The sequence below is a fragment of the Cebus imitator genome, unplaced genomic scaffold (genome assembly GCF_001604975.1).
Source record: "Cebus imitator isolate Cc_AM_T3 unplaced genomic scaffold, Cebus_imitator-1.0 Scaffold8, whole genome shotgun sequence".
In the NCBI taxonomy this organism is placed as follows: Eukaryota; Metazoa; Chordata; class Mammalia; order Primates; family Cebidae; genus Cebus; species Cebus imitator.
The window spans coordinates 10,064,448-10,077,999 of NW_016107323.1; the positions used below are offsets into that span (position 1 = coordinate 10,064,448).

The window sequence follows — 13,552 nt, forward strand, 5'->3', positions numbered from 1 at the left end:
TTGGGAGGCTGAAGTGGGAGGATTGCTTGAGCCCAGGAGTTCTGGGCTGTAGTGTGCTATGCCGATCAGGTGTCCACACTAAGTTCGTCATCAATATGGTGACCTCCCGGGAGCGGGGGACAACCAGGCTGCCTAAGGAGGGGTGAACCGGCCTAGGCTGGAAATGGAGCAAGTCAAAACGCCCATGTTGATCAGTAGTGGGATCATACCTGTGAATAGCCACTGCACTCCAGCCTGGGCAACATAGCGAGACCTTGTCTCTTAAAAAAAATAAAAATAAAAATAAAATACGTAAATAAAAATAAAATAAAAAGATGTTTTCCTGTAGATGTGTTTATAGTGTTGTTTGAGTGGAGTACTTTGGCTTTGATTCTGTGTGGGCAGAGTAATGAAGTCTCCAAATGATTTCATTTGCATCAATGTCGTCTGTGAGTTCTTCAATGGCTGACGTTGTAATGGTTAATGGAGTCTGTGGAAAGGCTGTACTGGGGACAGGGACATCAGGCAGGCTGGTCTTTGAGCACCAGTGGTGACAACAGTGTGCCAGGCATGCTGGTCCTCAGGTCCCAAGCGTGTATATGGGTCCCAATGCTGGTGAGTCCAGGTGGGTCAGGTTTCAGACTTCAAGATGACATGCTCAGGTGCCAGTGGTAACAGCAGTGGAATGAACAGGCAGGTCCTTGGTCCCCAGGTGGGACTGTGTGGAAGTGGCAGCAGCAGGTCAACCCTCGGGCCCTCAAGTGTTGTACACAGGCATCAGTGATGGCAAGCTGAGTAAACTGGTCTCCAGACCCTTGGGAGACACATGTGGTCACCATATGTGGCAGGCAGAGTGAGTCCATTCTTAGGCCTCTGGAGGATGTGTGCCTGTGCTGCTGAGAACTCCCCATGTCTTGCAAGGGATTTAGACGCTCAGATACAGGAAGCTCAAAGATTCTCAAATAGATTTAACCCAAAAAGGCCTTCTTCAAGGCATATTATAGTCAAACTGTCAGAAGTCAAAAAGAAAGATAGAATTCTGAAAATAGCAAGAGAAAAGTATAAAGTCACATATATAAGGGATTAATAGCAGATTTCTGAGCAGAAACCTGCAGGTCAGCAGAGAATAGGATGATAGAGTGGGAAAAAAAAAAAAAAAAAAACCTTTCAGACAAGAATACTATACCCATCAAAGCTATCATTCAGAAATAAAGAAGAACCAGGATGGGTCAATCTTCTGGCCCCAGGCAGCACATGTGGATGCTGGTGGCAGGTGGCATGAGCCTGTCATCAGGTTCTTGATGATGCATGCAGGTGCTGGCAGCAGGTGGGACAATTTGATCCCCAGATCCCCAGATGAGGTGCACAGGCACCAACAACAATGCTGGGTGGGGCAATCCCATCCTCAGGCCCTGAGACAGTAAGCACAGGTGTCAGTGGTGGCAGGTGGGGCAGTTCAATCCCATTCTATTGTCAATGGCCATTTGAGTCGCCTCCAGCTTGCGGCTAGTATGAAAAGTGTTACTAAGAGCATCCCAATCAGGTCTTTGTGGGACAAATGGATACCTGCCACTCAATTTTAAGACCATGAGCTGGGTACAGTGGCTTACGCCTGTAATCCCAGCACTTTGGGAGGCTGAGGCAGGCAGATCATGAGGTCAGGAGTTCGAGACCAGCCTGACCAACATGGTGAAACCCCGTCTCTACTAAAAATACAAAAATTAGCCAGGTGTGGTGGTGCACACCTATAACCAGGAACCTGAGGCAGGAGAATTGCTTGAACCTGGGAGGTGGAGATTGCAGTGACCTGAGATTGTGCCATTGCACTCCAGCCTGGGCAACAGAGCAAGACTCCAAAAAAAAAAAGGACAATGGTGACATTTTTGGCTTTTGCTTGAGTTGAAAAATACCACTGCCTGCTAGAGATCCCTGTAACCCCAGAGTCTAGAGACTCACATCTGCTTCTTTGTCACTGGCAGGGTGGCTCCTATGGCCGGGAAACAGTCTTAAGAGGCAACTCCGATGGAACCCTCGTCCTCTTCTTCGGTGACTTAAAACAATTCCAGGATCAGAAGAGAAGCCAACGTGACAACCTCGTCAAAACTGGGCATAAGCTGAACTTATGTCTGTTCACAGAGTGGATGAAAGACAGGTTTGAGATCCAGATGTCTGATGATGGGTTCACCATCCAAGTGTTCACAAAAGATCAGAGAATCTCTTTTGAGGTGCTGGCCGCCTTCAATGCTCTGGGTAAGCATTCCTGGGTGTTGGGGGAGAAAAGCAAAAAAAAGGGGGGTACCAGACTGCCCTGTGCATCCTCTAGGCTGTGGGTGGGATAGATACCACTGCTGCTTTCAAAAACAGGAGACCATAGACCCTCAGGAGAGAAGAATCCCTTCTACCCTGGACTCGCTCTGTCTTCTCTGGAACTAACTTCTCCCCCATATCCTGATTGTCTTTGGAGAAAATGTTTTGGATTCTAGAATCTAAAGCAGAGCCTTTTAAGCCATCCTATATACATAAATCACCTGGAACCTTGTTAAATTGCAAATCCTGACTCAGGAGGTCTGAGTCAGTGTCCAGGATTTCATATTTCTAGCCAGCTTCATGATGATGATGCTGGTCCACAGATCACACTTGCGGGTTTTGACCAGAGTCAGTGTTGGTTACAGTGAGAGGATGAGGCAAACATCTGGAGAAAGTCCAGCTGGGAAAAGTATCTGAAGTCTGCCTTCCTACCAGGTCAAAATCAAGGCAACAACCTTCCATAGATAACTACCAAAGCTTGAGGGGTGCCTTGAACCCAACTCCTAAATCCCCAAGACCTGACCATGTCTTGTGTCTCCTGTCTCAGCAAACATTCCCACATTCTTGCTTACTGTTAAAGTAACCTCTGCTTACCAGGCTTCTGGTTTAATAAAAGATGGCTAGAGTGATTCTATCTTAAAGCAAGTAGCTAGGCACTCACAAGGAACCTGCAGCCTTAATACTTGGGTCTGAAAATAGCCACAGTCTAAGCTGACTACCAGTTATAATTGCAGAATATTTATGGCCATACAAAACATCTCCCACTAAGCCTACAGAATGTCCAGATGTTCTAAAAGTGCAGCCCACTTAAAGACAACATTAATGAGCAGGCTTAGGTTGAAGGATTAATGGTCATTGATACTACTGTTAAGAAAATTCTTGGGCTGAGTGCACTGGCTCATGCCTGTAATCCTAACACTGTGGGAGGCTGAGGCAGGCGGATGACCTGAGGTCAGGAGTTCGAAACCTGCCTGGACCAACATGGAGAATCCCCATCTCTACTAAAGATATAAAATTAGCCAGGCATGGTGGTGCAATCATGTAATCCCAGCAACTGATTTGGGAGGCTGAGGTAGGAGAATCACTTGAAACCAAGAGGCGGAGGTTGCAGTGAGCCAAGATCGCACCATTACACTCCAGCATGGGCAACGTGAGTGAAACTCCATCTCAACAAAAGAAAGGAAGAAGAAGAGGAGGAGGAGGAGGAGAAAAAGAAGAAAAGAAGAAAGAAGAAGAAAGAAGGAAGAAGGAAGAAGGAAGAAGAAGGAAGAGGAGGAGGAGGAGAAAATTCTTAGCCAAATTCAATTTAATGGTGTTTAACTGAGCAGACAATTCATGAATCTAGACGCCTCCTGAGCCAGAGTAGGTTCAGAAAGTTTCGAACACAGCCACATGGTGGAAGAGGGTTTATGGACAGGAAAAGGAAGGTAATGTACTGAAAGTGAAAATGAGGCACAGAAACAACCAGGCTGGTTATCGCTCAGCATTGGCCTTATTTGAATAAGATTTGACCAGTTGGTCACCTTTAATTGACCAGAACTCAGTGACTGGCACAAGAGAAGGTTGCAGTCTATTTACACATCCATTTAGGTTATAGTTCACCATGTACAGGGAAATCTTAGGCCCAACTTAAAATATGTAAGAAGGCAATTTTAGGCTAAACTTGATTTAACAGCACCAATAGCTCCTACCTTTAGTGAGCACATCTGCACATTCCACTTTTACTTACAGCCCCTTATAATTTCTTATAAACAAATACACTAACAAAGAATGGCACATTCTCCCTCCTTTCCGAGGATGCCCTACTCTGTAACAAAATAGTTTCTAATAAATTTGCTTCTTTCACCATACTCTGTGCTTGCCTTGAATTCCTTCCTGCATGAGATCTAAGAACCCTCTCTTGGGGTCTGAATCAGGACCCTCTTTTCCAGCAACACTATCACCTGTAAACCAGAAGTATCTGGGACAGCTCCCAATTTATTTAGAAAGTATATTTTGCCAAGGTTAAGGATGTGCCCATGACATCTTTAACCTTAGCCTCGGGAAGTTCTGATGACATGTGCCAAGGTGGTCAGGGTACAGCTTGGATTTATACATAATATGGTTTGACTGTGTTCCCACCCAATCTCATCTTGAATTGCAGCTCCCATAATTCCCACGTGTCACGGGAGGGACCCAGTGGGAGGTAACTGAATCATAGGGGCGGGTCTTTCCCATGCTGTTCTCCTGATAAAGAGTAAGTCTCTTGAGATGGTTTCATTAAGGGGAGCTCCCCTGCACAAGCTCTCTCTTGCCTGCCACCACGTAAGATGTCCCTTGCTCTTCCACCATGATTGTGAGGTCTCTCCAGCCATGTGGAATTGTGAGTCAATGAAACCTCTTTCCTTTTATGAACTAGTCTCAGGTATGTCTTCATTAACAGCATGAGAACAGACTAATACAATACATTTTAGGGAGACATGGGACATCGATCAATGCATGTAAGATGTACGTTGGTTTGGTTTGGAAAGGCAGGACAACTCAAAGTGGGGCCTCCAGGTCACTGGTAGATTTAAAGATTTTCTGATTGGCAATTGATTGAAAGCGTTATCATCAATAGAAAGGAACGTCTGGGTTATGATGATGAGGGGTTGTGGAGACCAACGTTTTATCATGCAGATGAAGCCTCCAGGTCACAGGCTTCAGAGAGAATAGATTGTAAATATTTCTTATCAGGCAAGAGTCTGTTCTATCATTAATTCCAGAAGGGAAAGGAGGAAGTTATCATGAGGCGTGTCTAGTTCCTCCTTCCCGTCACGGCCTGAACTGGGTTTTCAGGTCAATTTGGAATGCCCTTGCTGAGAGGAGGGGTCCATTCAGATGACTGGGGGCTTCAAATTTTATTTTTTGTTCATACACCTAAGCCAGGGTTGAATCTCCAACTCCCCCACCTCCCCACTCACAGCCCATCGCTAAGTCCTGCCGGTTCTGCCTAACTTTCCTAAATCTGCTTCACTTCTCTCCTGTCCCACTGCTACTTCCCTAGTCAATGTCACTCCAGGGATGTGGCAATGGCTTCCTAACTGTCTCCCTGCCTCCTCTCTCACTCCACGCTGCAGCTGGTGCTCTCTTTCCACACACAAATATCATTGTGTCACACACTCTGCCGCTAATGGCTTTTCATTGCATTTTTAAAAGGTTTTTTCTGAGCCAGCTATGAGGACCATGACCTGTGACACAGCCTCAGGAGTTCCCGAGAATATGTGCCCAAGGTGACTAGGTTACAGCTTGTTTTGTACAGTCTAGGGGGACAGAATTTACAGGGAGAAACATAAAGCACACACATAAGGTATACATTGGTTCAGCCTGGAAAGGCAAGCTATCTCAAAGCAGGGGCTTCCAGATCATAGGTGGTTATAAGGATTTCCTAGCTGGGCACAGTGGCTCATGCCTGAAATCCTAGCACTTTGGGAGGCCGAAGCGAGCAGATTACGAGGTCAGGAGTTTGAGGCCAGCCTGGCCAATATGGTGAAACCCCATCTCTACTACAAAATAGAAAAATTATTTGGGCGTGGTAGCACGTGCCTGTAGTCCCAACTACTCGGGAGGCTGAGGCAGGAGAATCAGTGGAACCTGGGAGGTGGAGGTTGCAGTGAGCAGAGATCATGCCACTGCCCTCCAGCCTGGGCAACACAAGACTCCTGTCTCAAAAAAAAAAAAAAAAAGATTTAGATTTCCTGATTAGCAGTTGGTGGAAGGAGTTCAGGGTAAGATAAGGGGCGTTGTGGAAACCAAGGTTGTTATTATAGAGATGAAGCCTCCAGGTAGCAGGTTTCAGGGAGAATAGGTGGTAAGTGTCTCCTATCAGAGCTTAAAGGTGTTAGACTGTTAGTTAAAATCTCTCCTGAATCAGAAAAAGACCTGGAAGGGGAAGGGGCTTTGCCGCAGAATGTGAATTTTCCCAGACGACACAGCTTTGCAGGACCATTCCAAAACAAGTTAAAGAAATATATTTTGGGGTAAAATACTTTTGATTTCCTTTAGGGCCTGTGATCTGTCATATGATGCTATACCAGAGTTAGGTTGGAATGTGGTGTCTTATTGCTACAAGGAGACCTGTTCTTGGGATCTCTATTTTAATGTGAATGTTTGTCATTTGTGCCTGAATTCCAAATGGAGGAGACTATAATGAGCTATGTCCAAGCTCCTCCTTCCTGTCAGGACCTGATCTAGTTTTTCAGGTTCCTTTGGGGGTTCCCCTTGACCAAGAGAGGGGTTCATTCAGTTGGTTGGAAAGGCTTAGAATTTTATTTTTGGTTTACAAGGTTAAGGATCAAACTCCTCGGCAGGACGGGACTTTTATGATCTGGCAGCCCCTACTTACTTACCTCTCCAGCTGTACCACTCACCACCAACTAATTCCCTATGCTCCTGCCACTCTGACCTTCCCTGAGCTCCTCAAACCCACATGGTATTAGCGCAACTTCAGACTTTGGCCCATATTGTTCCTTTGCCTGGAACATATTTCCCCCAGTCTTTTATTTTTGGATAATTCCAGCTCATCCTTTAAGTCCTCTGGCTCTGTACGTTTGGGTTAGATCCACTTCCCACATAGTAGCAATTTGTGCTTTCTGAATCATGAGATTTATCACTTTGCAAACCCCAAATATCTGAGACAGTCTCAGTTAGTTTAGAAAGTTTATTTTGCCCAAGTTGAGGACGTGTGCCCATCACACAGCCTCAGGAGGTCCTGATGACATGTCCCCAAGGCGGTCAGAGCACAATTTGGTTTTACGCATTTTAGGGAGACATGAGACATCATTCAACATATGTAAGATGAACAATGGTTCGCTCTGGAAAGACGGGACAACTCAAGGCAAAGTGGAACAACTCAAAGTGGGGAGTGGGCTTCCAGATTGTAGGTAGATAAGAGACCAATAGTTGCATGCCTTTGAGTTTCTGATTAACCTTTCCAAAAGAGGCAATCAGATATGCATTTATCTTAGTGAGCAGAGGGGTGAATGAATAGAATGGGAGGCAGGTTTGTCCTGGCAGTTCTCAGCCTGACTTTTCCCTTTACCTGAGTGATTTGGGGGCCCCAAGATTTATTATCTTTTCACAACTTATATGGAAATAATTTCTTTAGCTTTCTCCTCTTCTAGACTAGAAGCTCCATGAGGACAGGTATGATGAGTATGTTGTTCTTCTGTGGTCCCTAGTACAATGTTCACTATTAATAATAGTTGTTGGATGAATGGATAGATGGATCATGATGGATAAATGGATGGAAGGAAAATGGATGGACAAATGGATATAGATGGATGGACAGATAGATAGTAAATGTATGTATATATTTATGGATGAGATAGATAGTCTCAAGACAGGTGCACATATAATCACAAACTTAAACAATTCCAGGCTGGGTGTGGTGGCGCATGCCTATAATCCCAGCGCTTTGGAAGGCTGAGGCAGGAGGATTGCTTTAGGCCAGGAGTTTAAGACCAGCCTGGGCAACATAGTGAAACCCATCTCTACAAAAGAATTGAAAATTAGTCAGATGGGGTAGCCTGCACCTGTAGTCCTAGCTGCTGGGGAGGCTGAGGCAGAAGGATCACTTGAGCACAGGAGTTCAAGGTTGTGGTGAGCTCTTATCACACCACTATACTCCAGCCTGGGCAACAGAGCAAGACCTGATGGAAAGAAAAAGAAAAACAAAGAAAAGGAAAGTAAAGGAAAAGAAAAGGAAAGAAAAAGAAAAAAGGAGGGAGGAGGGGGGAGGAGGGAAGGGGAGGGGAAAGGGGAGGGATAAAGGGGAGGAGTAGGGGAAGGGAAAGAAAATTCCCCAGCTGAAACTTAAGCCATCACTAAATAAGTGGGGAAACCGAAAAGCCCAGGTCTTCTAAGCTCAAGTACCTTCCATCACCTATAGTTTTAAGGAATTTATGGTTACCAGGAACCTAGAAGAATTAGCTGAGGCATCCCTGATAAGGTGGAGACATACACACATCTTGATAACTCACATTCACAGAAAGGAGGCCTGGCTCGGGGAAACATGCGCCAGTTTGGGAAGTTGGCAGCCCTGAGTTATTATCCTGGTCCTACTACTCACCTACACCTGCAGCTGTACAATCAGACTCGAAACTAGCTTCCAGGGCCATTAGGACGCTCAGGGTTGGGGGTGGGGGCCTGCTTCAAACAAGGGCTGGAGTCAAGGTGGGAGACAGGTGCACTCATAATTCTCATAGGAAAGTCTCCTCCTGTTCCAAGAGCCATGCTGGGAGACCTGGCCAGAGCGCCCTCTACTGGGTCCACCCCACCATGCAAGGATGGTGTGAAAATGAGAAATTACCTGTTCCCTGCATGTTCTACCCAGAAGGCGCCACTAGATGGTGGTAAAGCTGCACATCCCAAACTGTTATAGGCTCCCTTTTATGAAGGAAACACAGGGTCACTTTATGAGCAAAGCAACCTACAGGGGAATTGGTAACTTGATTTTTTTTTAAAATAAAATAAATAAATATTAGTCTAACTAACCTGGCCTATTTTTTACACCAGGTCCCGGCAGGCTGTCTCCAATTCTGCATTTCTTTCCACCACTGGGTGCCACTACATCTCTCCCCCTAGGGACTTTGACCCAAAGCAAGAAGTACCTATTTACTTGCTTGACTTGCTGGTATTTCTTGATACCAGCTGGTATTTGACTTGCTGGTATTTCCATTATCCTCATCTGTAAATTAGTAATTGCGATTGCACTTGCCAGCTAAGAGTTTTGAGTTTTGTAAGGCTTATATGTTTCACTGTTCATAAAAGGCTTAGGGTAAGCACACAATAAATGTTAGCTATTTATTATCATTATGGAGGAAGATAGGATGCTCTTTCCCTCAACCTCCCTGCATGCCAAGTGCCCAGAACCACGTCTAGGGAGTCAGTAAATATCCACTGGGGTGTATGAAAGGAACAAGCTGGCTGTTTTCTCCTGGTTATTTATCTAAATATATCTATGGGCCAGGGTGATGGCTCACACCTGTAACCTCAACACTTTGGAAGGCCGAGGTGGGAAGATCACTTGAGGCCAGGAGTTCAAGACCAGTCTGGGCAACATAGTAAGATGCCATCTCAAAAAATAATAATAATAACATAAAATAAAGCCAAGCATGGTGACACATGCCTGTGGTCCCAGCTACTCAGAAGGCTGAGGCGGGAGGATCACTTGAGCTTTGAAATATATTTGATGGTTCAGTGAGCTATGATTGCACCACTGCAGTCCAGCCTGAGTGATAGAGAAGACTCTATCTCTAAAAATAAGAATAATGATGAACCAAACCCAGTAGTCCCATAGACCATTTTGTTTTTGGTTTTGGTTTTGTTTGTTTGTTTGGGGTTTTGTTGTTGTTATCAACATAGAAATGACTCTTCTCATCTTAAAGCTCGAAACTTACCTTTGTTTAACTTGAGCTCCTTCATCAGAAAAGGACCCTCAGACCTCTCAAGAAGTATCAAAGAACTGAAAATCATCAGTCACTGCATCCAGACAATGCAATATCAGATCCCTTATTCCTCATGATTGCCTCCTTACCCCTCCCTAATTCCTGCTTTCCCAAACATAGTGACATTTCTTCTCTGCTGTACAGAACCCTAACTTTAGTCTGTCAGAGAAAAGGATTTGAGACTGATCTCTCATCGACTTGGCTGCAGCACCTGATTAAAGCCTTCTTCTTGGCCACACTTGTTGTTTCAGTCATTGGCTTTCTGTGCGGGACCTAGACTGAACCCCTGGTGTTTCAGTAACAGTAATCAATCAATAAGTGTGTTTATTTTATTTTTATTTTGAGACAGAGTCTCACTCTGTCACCCAGGCTGGAATTCAGTGGCACAATTATGGCTCACTGCAACCTCTGCCTCTAGGGTTCAAGCTATTCCCTTGCCTCAACCTCCTGAGTAGCTGGGATAACAGGTGCCTGCCACCTGCCCAACTAATTTTTGTATTTTTAGTAGGGATGGGGTTTCACCATATTGGCCAGGCTGATCTCAAACCCCCAGCCTCAAATGTTCCACCTGCCTCAGACTCCCAAAGAGCTGGAATTACAGGCATGAGCCACCATGCCAAGCTAAATAAACGTGTTTATAAACAATGGAGCTTAGCTAGCAAGAATGGAAACACATTGATTAAAGCAGCCTCTGTTCCCAGGCTTCCAAGGCCCTGCTGCCACCTTGCCTGCCTCCTCCCTATACGCTGACACCCTGAAATAGGATATTTACTGGATGGACTCGGTAACAGAATATATTGCATGTAAAACATAAACTTTCCTAACTTTCCTTTCTTCCAGATGTATACCAGTTATGCCAACACCAACAATTTTTTTAAAGAACCCACTTGTTCCCTACTAATTTGGAGTATTCCCTTTGCCATTTAGAATTGCATCTCTTGTCCCTTCATTCGGTTCTGCTGATCTTGACTTGGGTTAACACCATACCGTTTTCATTATAGTCACTTTAGACTACACTTTATTATCTAATGGGCCAAATCATCCTTCCCCATTATGCTTTATGTAAAGGTACCAGTCCTTTGACCGACGAAGCAGAGGTTGTGTGCTATCAAACTACAACTGACCTTCATTGTAGAGCACCCTGTCTCTCTGAGACCAGATTACATAAATACTAAAGTTCCAATTTCTCTTTCACTTCAGGCTTAAATGACAATCCCAGCCCCTGGATCTATCGAGATCTCAAAAGATCCTTGGATAAGACAAATGCCCGCCCTGGTGAGTTTGCAGTCTGCTTCACCGAACTTCAGCAGAAGTTTTTTAACAACCGTCCCAGAAAACTAAAGGATTTGATCCTCTTGATAAAGCACTGGCATCAACAGGTAATTTTCCAACTGTCTATATACAGTTATCATTTATTTCCTTTTTATCGAGATAATTGACATCCAGTAAAGTGCAACACTCTTAGGTATACAGCTCCATGTATTTTTATAATCTTACCGGCAACGCCTAATCAACAGAGGGAACATTTCCTGCACCCCAGAAGGTGCCTCAAGCCCACTGCCCCCCTCCAGTAATCCTCCCAAACAAACTTCTATTTTAACATCTGTCACCACCACAGATTAGTGGGCTCATACTGTACATGCTTTATGTCTGCTTTCTTTTGCTCAACATTATGTCTGAGAGACTCATTCATGGGGTTGCAGGGTCTTGCTCTGTTGCCCAGGCTGGAGTGCAGTGATGGGATCTTGGCTCACTGTAACCTCTGTCTCCCGGGTTCAAGTAATTCTCTTGCCTCAGCCTCCTGAGTAGCTGGGACTACAGGCATGCATCACCACACCTGGCTAATTTTTGTATTTTTAGTAGAGATAATGTTTCACCATGCTGGCCAGGCTGGTCTCAAATCCTAACCTCAGGAGATCCACCCACCACACCTGGATAAGTTTTGTATTTTTAGTAGAGATAGGGTTTCCACCATGTTAGCCAGGATGGTTTCGATCTCCTGACCTCAAGATCTGTCCGCCTCTATTGTTTTGCCATATTCCATTGTATTAATATAACATACATGTATCCAATCTGCTACTGATAGATGATTGGGTCATTTTCAAATTGGGGCGATTATGAATTAGCTTACTATGGATATTCTCTTACATGTCTTTCTGTGAATGTAAGCATTCATTTCTCTTGGGTAAATACGTAGCAGTAGAATTGCTGGGCTATCTAGTACATGTATACGAATTTGTGTACATATGTGTGTAAATATATAAAATACATGTCGTTTATTTGATTTTTTTTTGTTTAATTATAGCAAATCTTGCCAAACCATTTCCAAAATCTTACCAAATTACACTCTCATGAGCAAGGTATGAGTTTCAGGCATGTTATTAAATCCAAGGATCTGCTCACCTAGTACAGCAAAGCCAAACACTGACTTTGGGATGGCAGGGGAAGAGTGAAGCATTTACTGCAGGGAGCCAAGGGGGGAGAACCGGGCAGTTCATGTTTAAGAGCTGAACTCCCCAATGGCTTATAGGTAAGAGTTTTAAAGGTGAGGAGAAAGAGGTTACAGGCAAAGCCATAAGTCAACACATAGAGGCTGTACATTGGTTTGACCTAAAAAGGTGGGACATCTCCAAGCAGGTGGGAGGAGGAGGATGGGTGGTGCAGGTCACAGGATTCAAAGACCTTCTGATTTTTGATTGGTGAAGTAGGTGAAGCTTTGTCTAAAAATTTCAGATCAGCAGAAAGGAATGTTAGCTCTGGCTGATAGGTGTGACCTCCTCCAGGACCCTCAGGAAGACATTTAGAACAAAGAACAAGCCAGGGTTTAATCCTCAGCTTCCCCTTATCTGAGGTCTACCTGCCCATGGATTCACTTGGTGGGGGTCTGAGTTTCTGAAAATCAACTCAGGGACATGTGTTAAGATGTTATCTTTAGTTTCTACAGGGAACAAAACATCTTCTGACTCTGACTTCCTTGGCTATTGTTTTAAGTGACTATTACCGTCTTTAGTTGTTTTTATTTTATTGGGTTGTTTTTTTTTTTTTTTTTTCCGCTCCTGTAGACCCTGAACTACTATATTTTTGCTTATCAAGTGGCTCATTGACTTTTCAAAGCTAGTGAGGTGCCTGGAATTTCCCTTGAAAAAAACTCGAGATTTTCCATTCTTTTCCTGCTTGTGGGATGGGGGCAGTGGTGGCCTGCAGGCCCCTGGGAGAGGTCCCTGCTTCATCCCAGTTGCTTCACGTCTTTGTCAAGACTTGGTATTGTGGGTCCACTGAATTGTAGGCATTCTGGCGAGGGAGAGTGACTTCCTATAGGCTTCTGGCTTCTTGATTTCAGATCACCGACATAGGAAGAACTCGATTCCCAAATAAGCCACCACCCTTTTCTTCTTCCATAGTGCCAGAAAAAAATGAACGGTTTACCCTTGCTGTCTCCGTACGCCCTGGAGCTGCTGACAGTGTATGCCTGGGAACAGGGGTGCAGGAAAGACAACTTTGACATTGCTGAAGGCGTCAGAACTGTTCTGGGGCTGATCAAATGCCAGGAGCAGTTGTGTATCTATTGGATGGTCAACTACAACTTTGAAGATGAGACCGTCAGGAACGTCTTGCTGCACCAGCTCCAATCAGTGAGGTGCCAAGCTTCTCATGCCCTAGCCCTGTACCTCATCATCTGCATGCTAGGTGTACCTTTTTGGAATGAGATCTCAGCCTTGCCCTGTCCAGTCAGTGATGTACCAGAAGAATGGCAGCCACCATGGGTGGGGAGGCAGAGGGGTCTGTCTGAAAGAGGGGAG

The 13,552-nt window shown here is 44.8% G+C and overlaps 1 protein-coding gene across 2 annotated transcripts in view; it reads left to right on the plus strand.

Annotated features, from left to right (window-relative positions):
- OAS2 (2'-5'-oligoadenylate synthetase 2) overlaps window positions 1–13,552 on the plus strand; it is a 35,436-nt gene that overhangs the window by 8,494 nt on the left and 13,390 nt on the right. For both annotated transcript variants that reach the window (XM_017543120.2, XM_017543110.2), the window contains exons 2-4: window positions 1,959–2,229; window positions 10,953–11,131; window positions 13,154–13,389. In XM_017543120.2, the coding sequence (XP_017398609.1) occupies window positions 2,121–2,229; window positions 10,953–11,131; window positions 13,154–13,389 (524 nt within the window). In that variant the 5' untranslated portion in view covers window positions 1,959–2,120. The remainder of the gene's footprint in view (window positions 1–1,958; window positions 2,230–10,952; window positions 11,132–13,153; window positions 13,390–13,552) is intronic.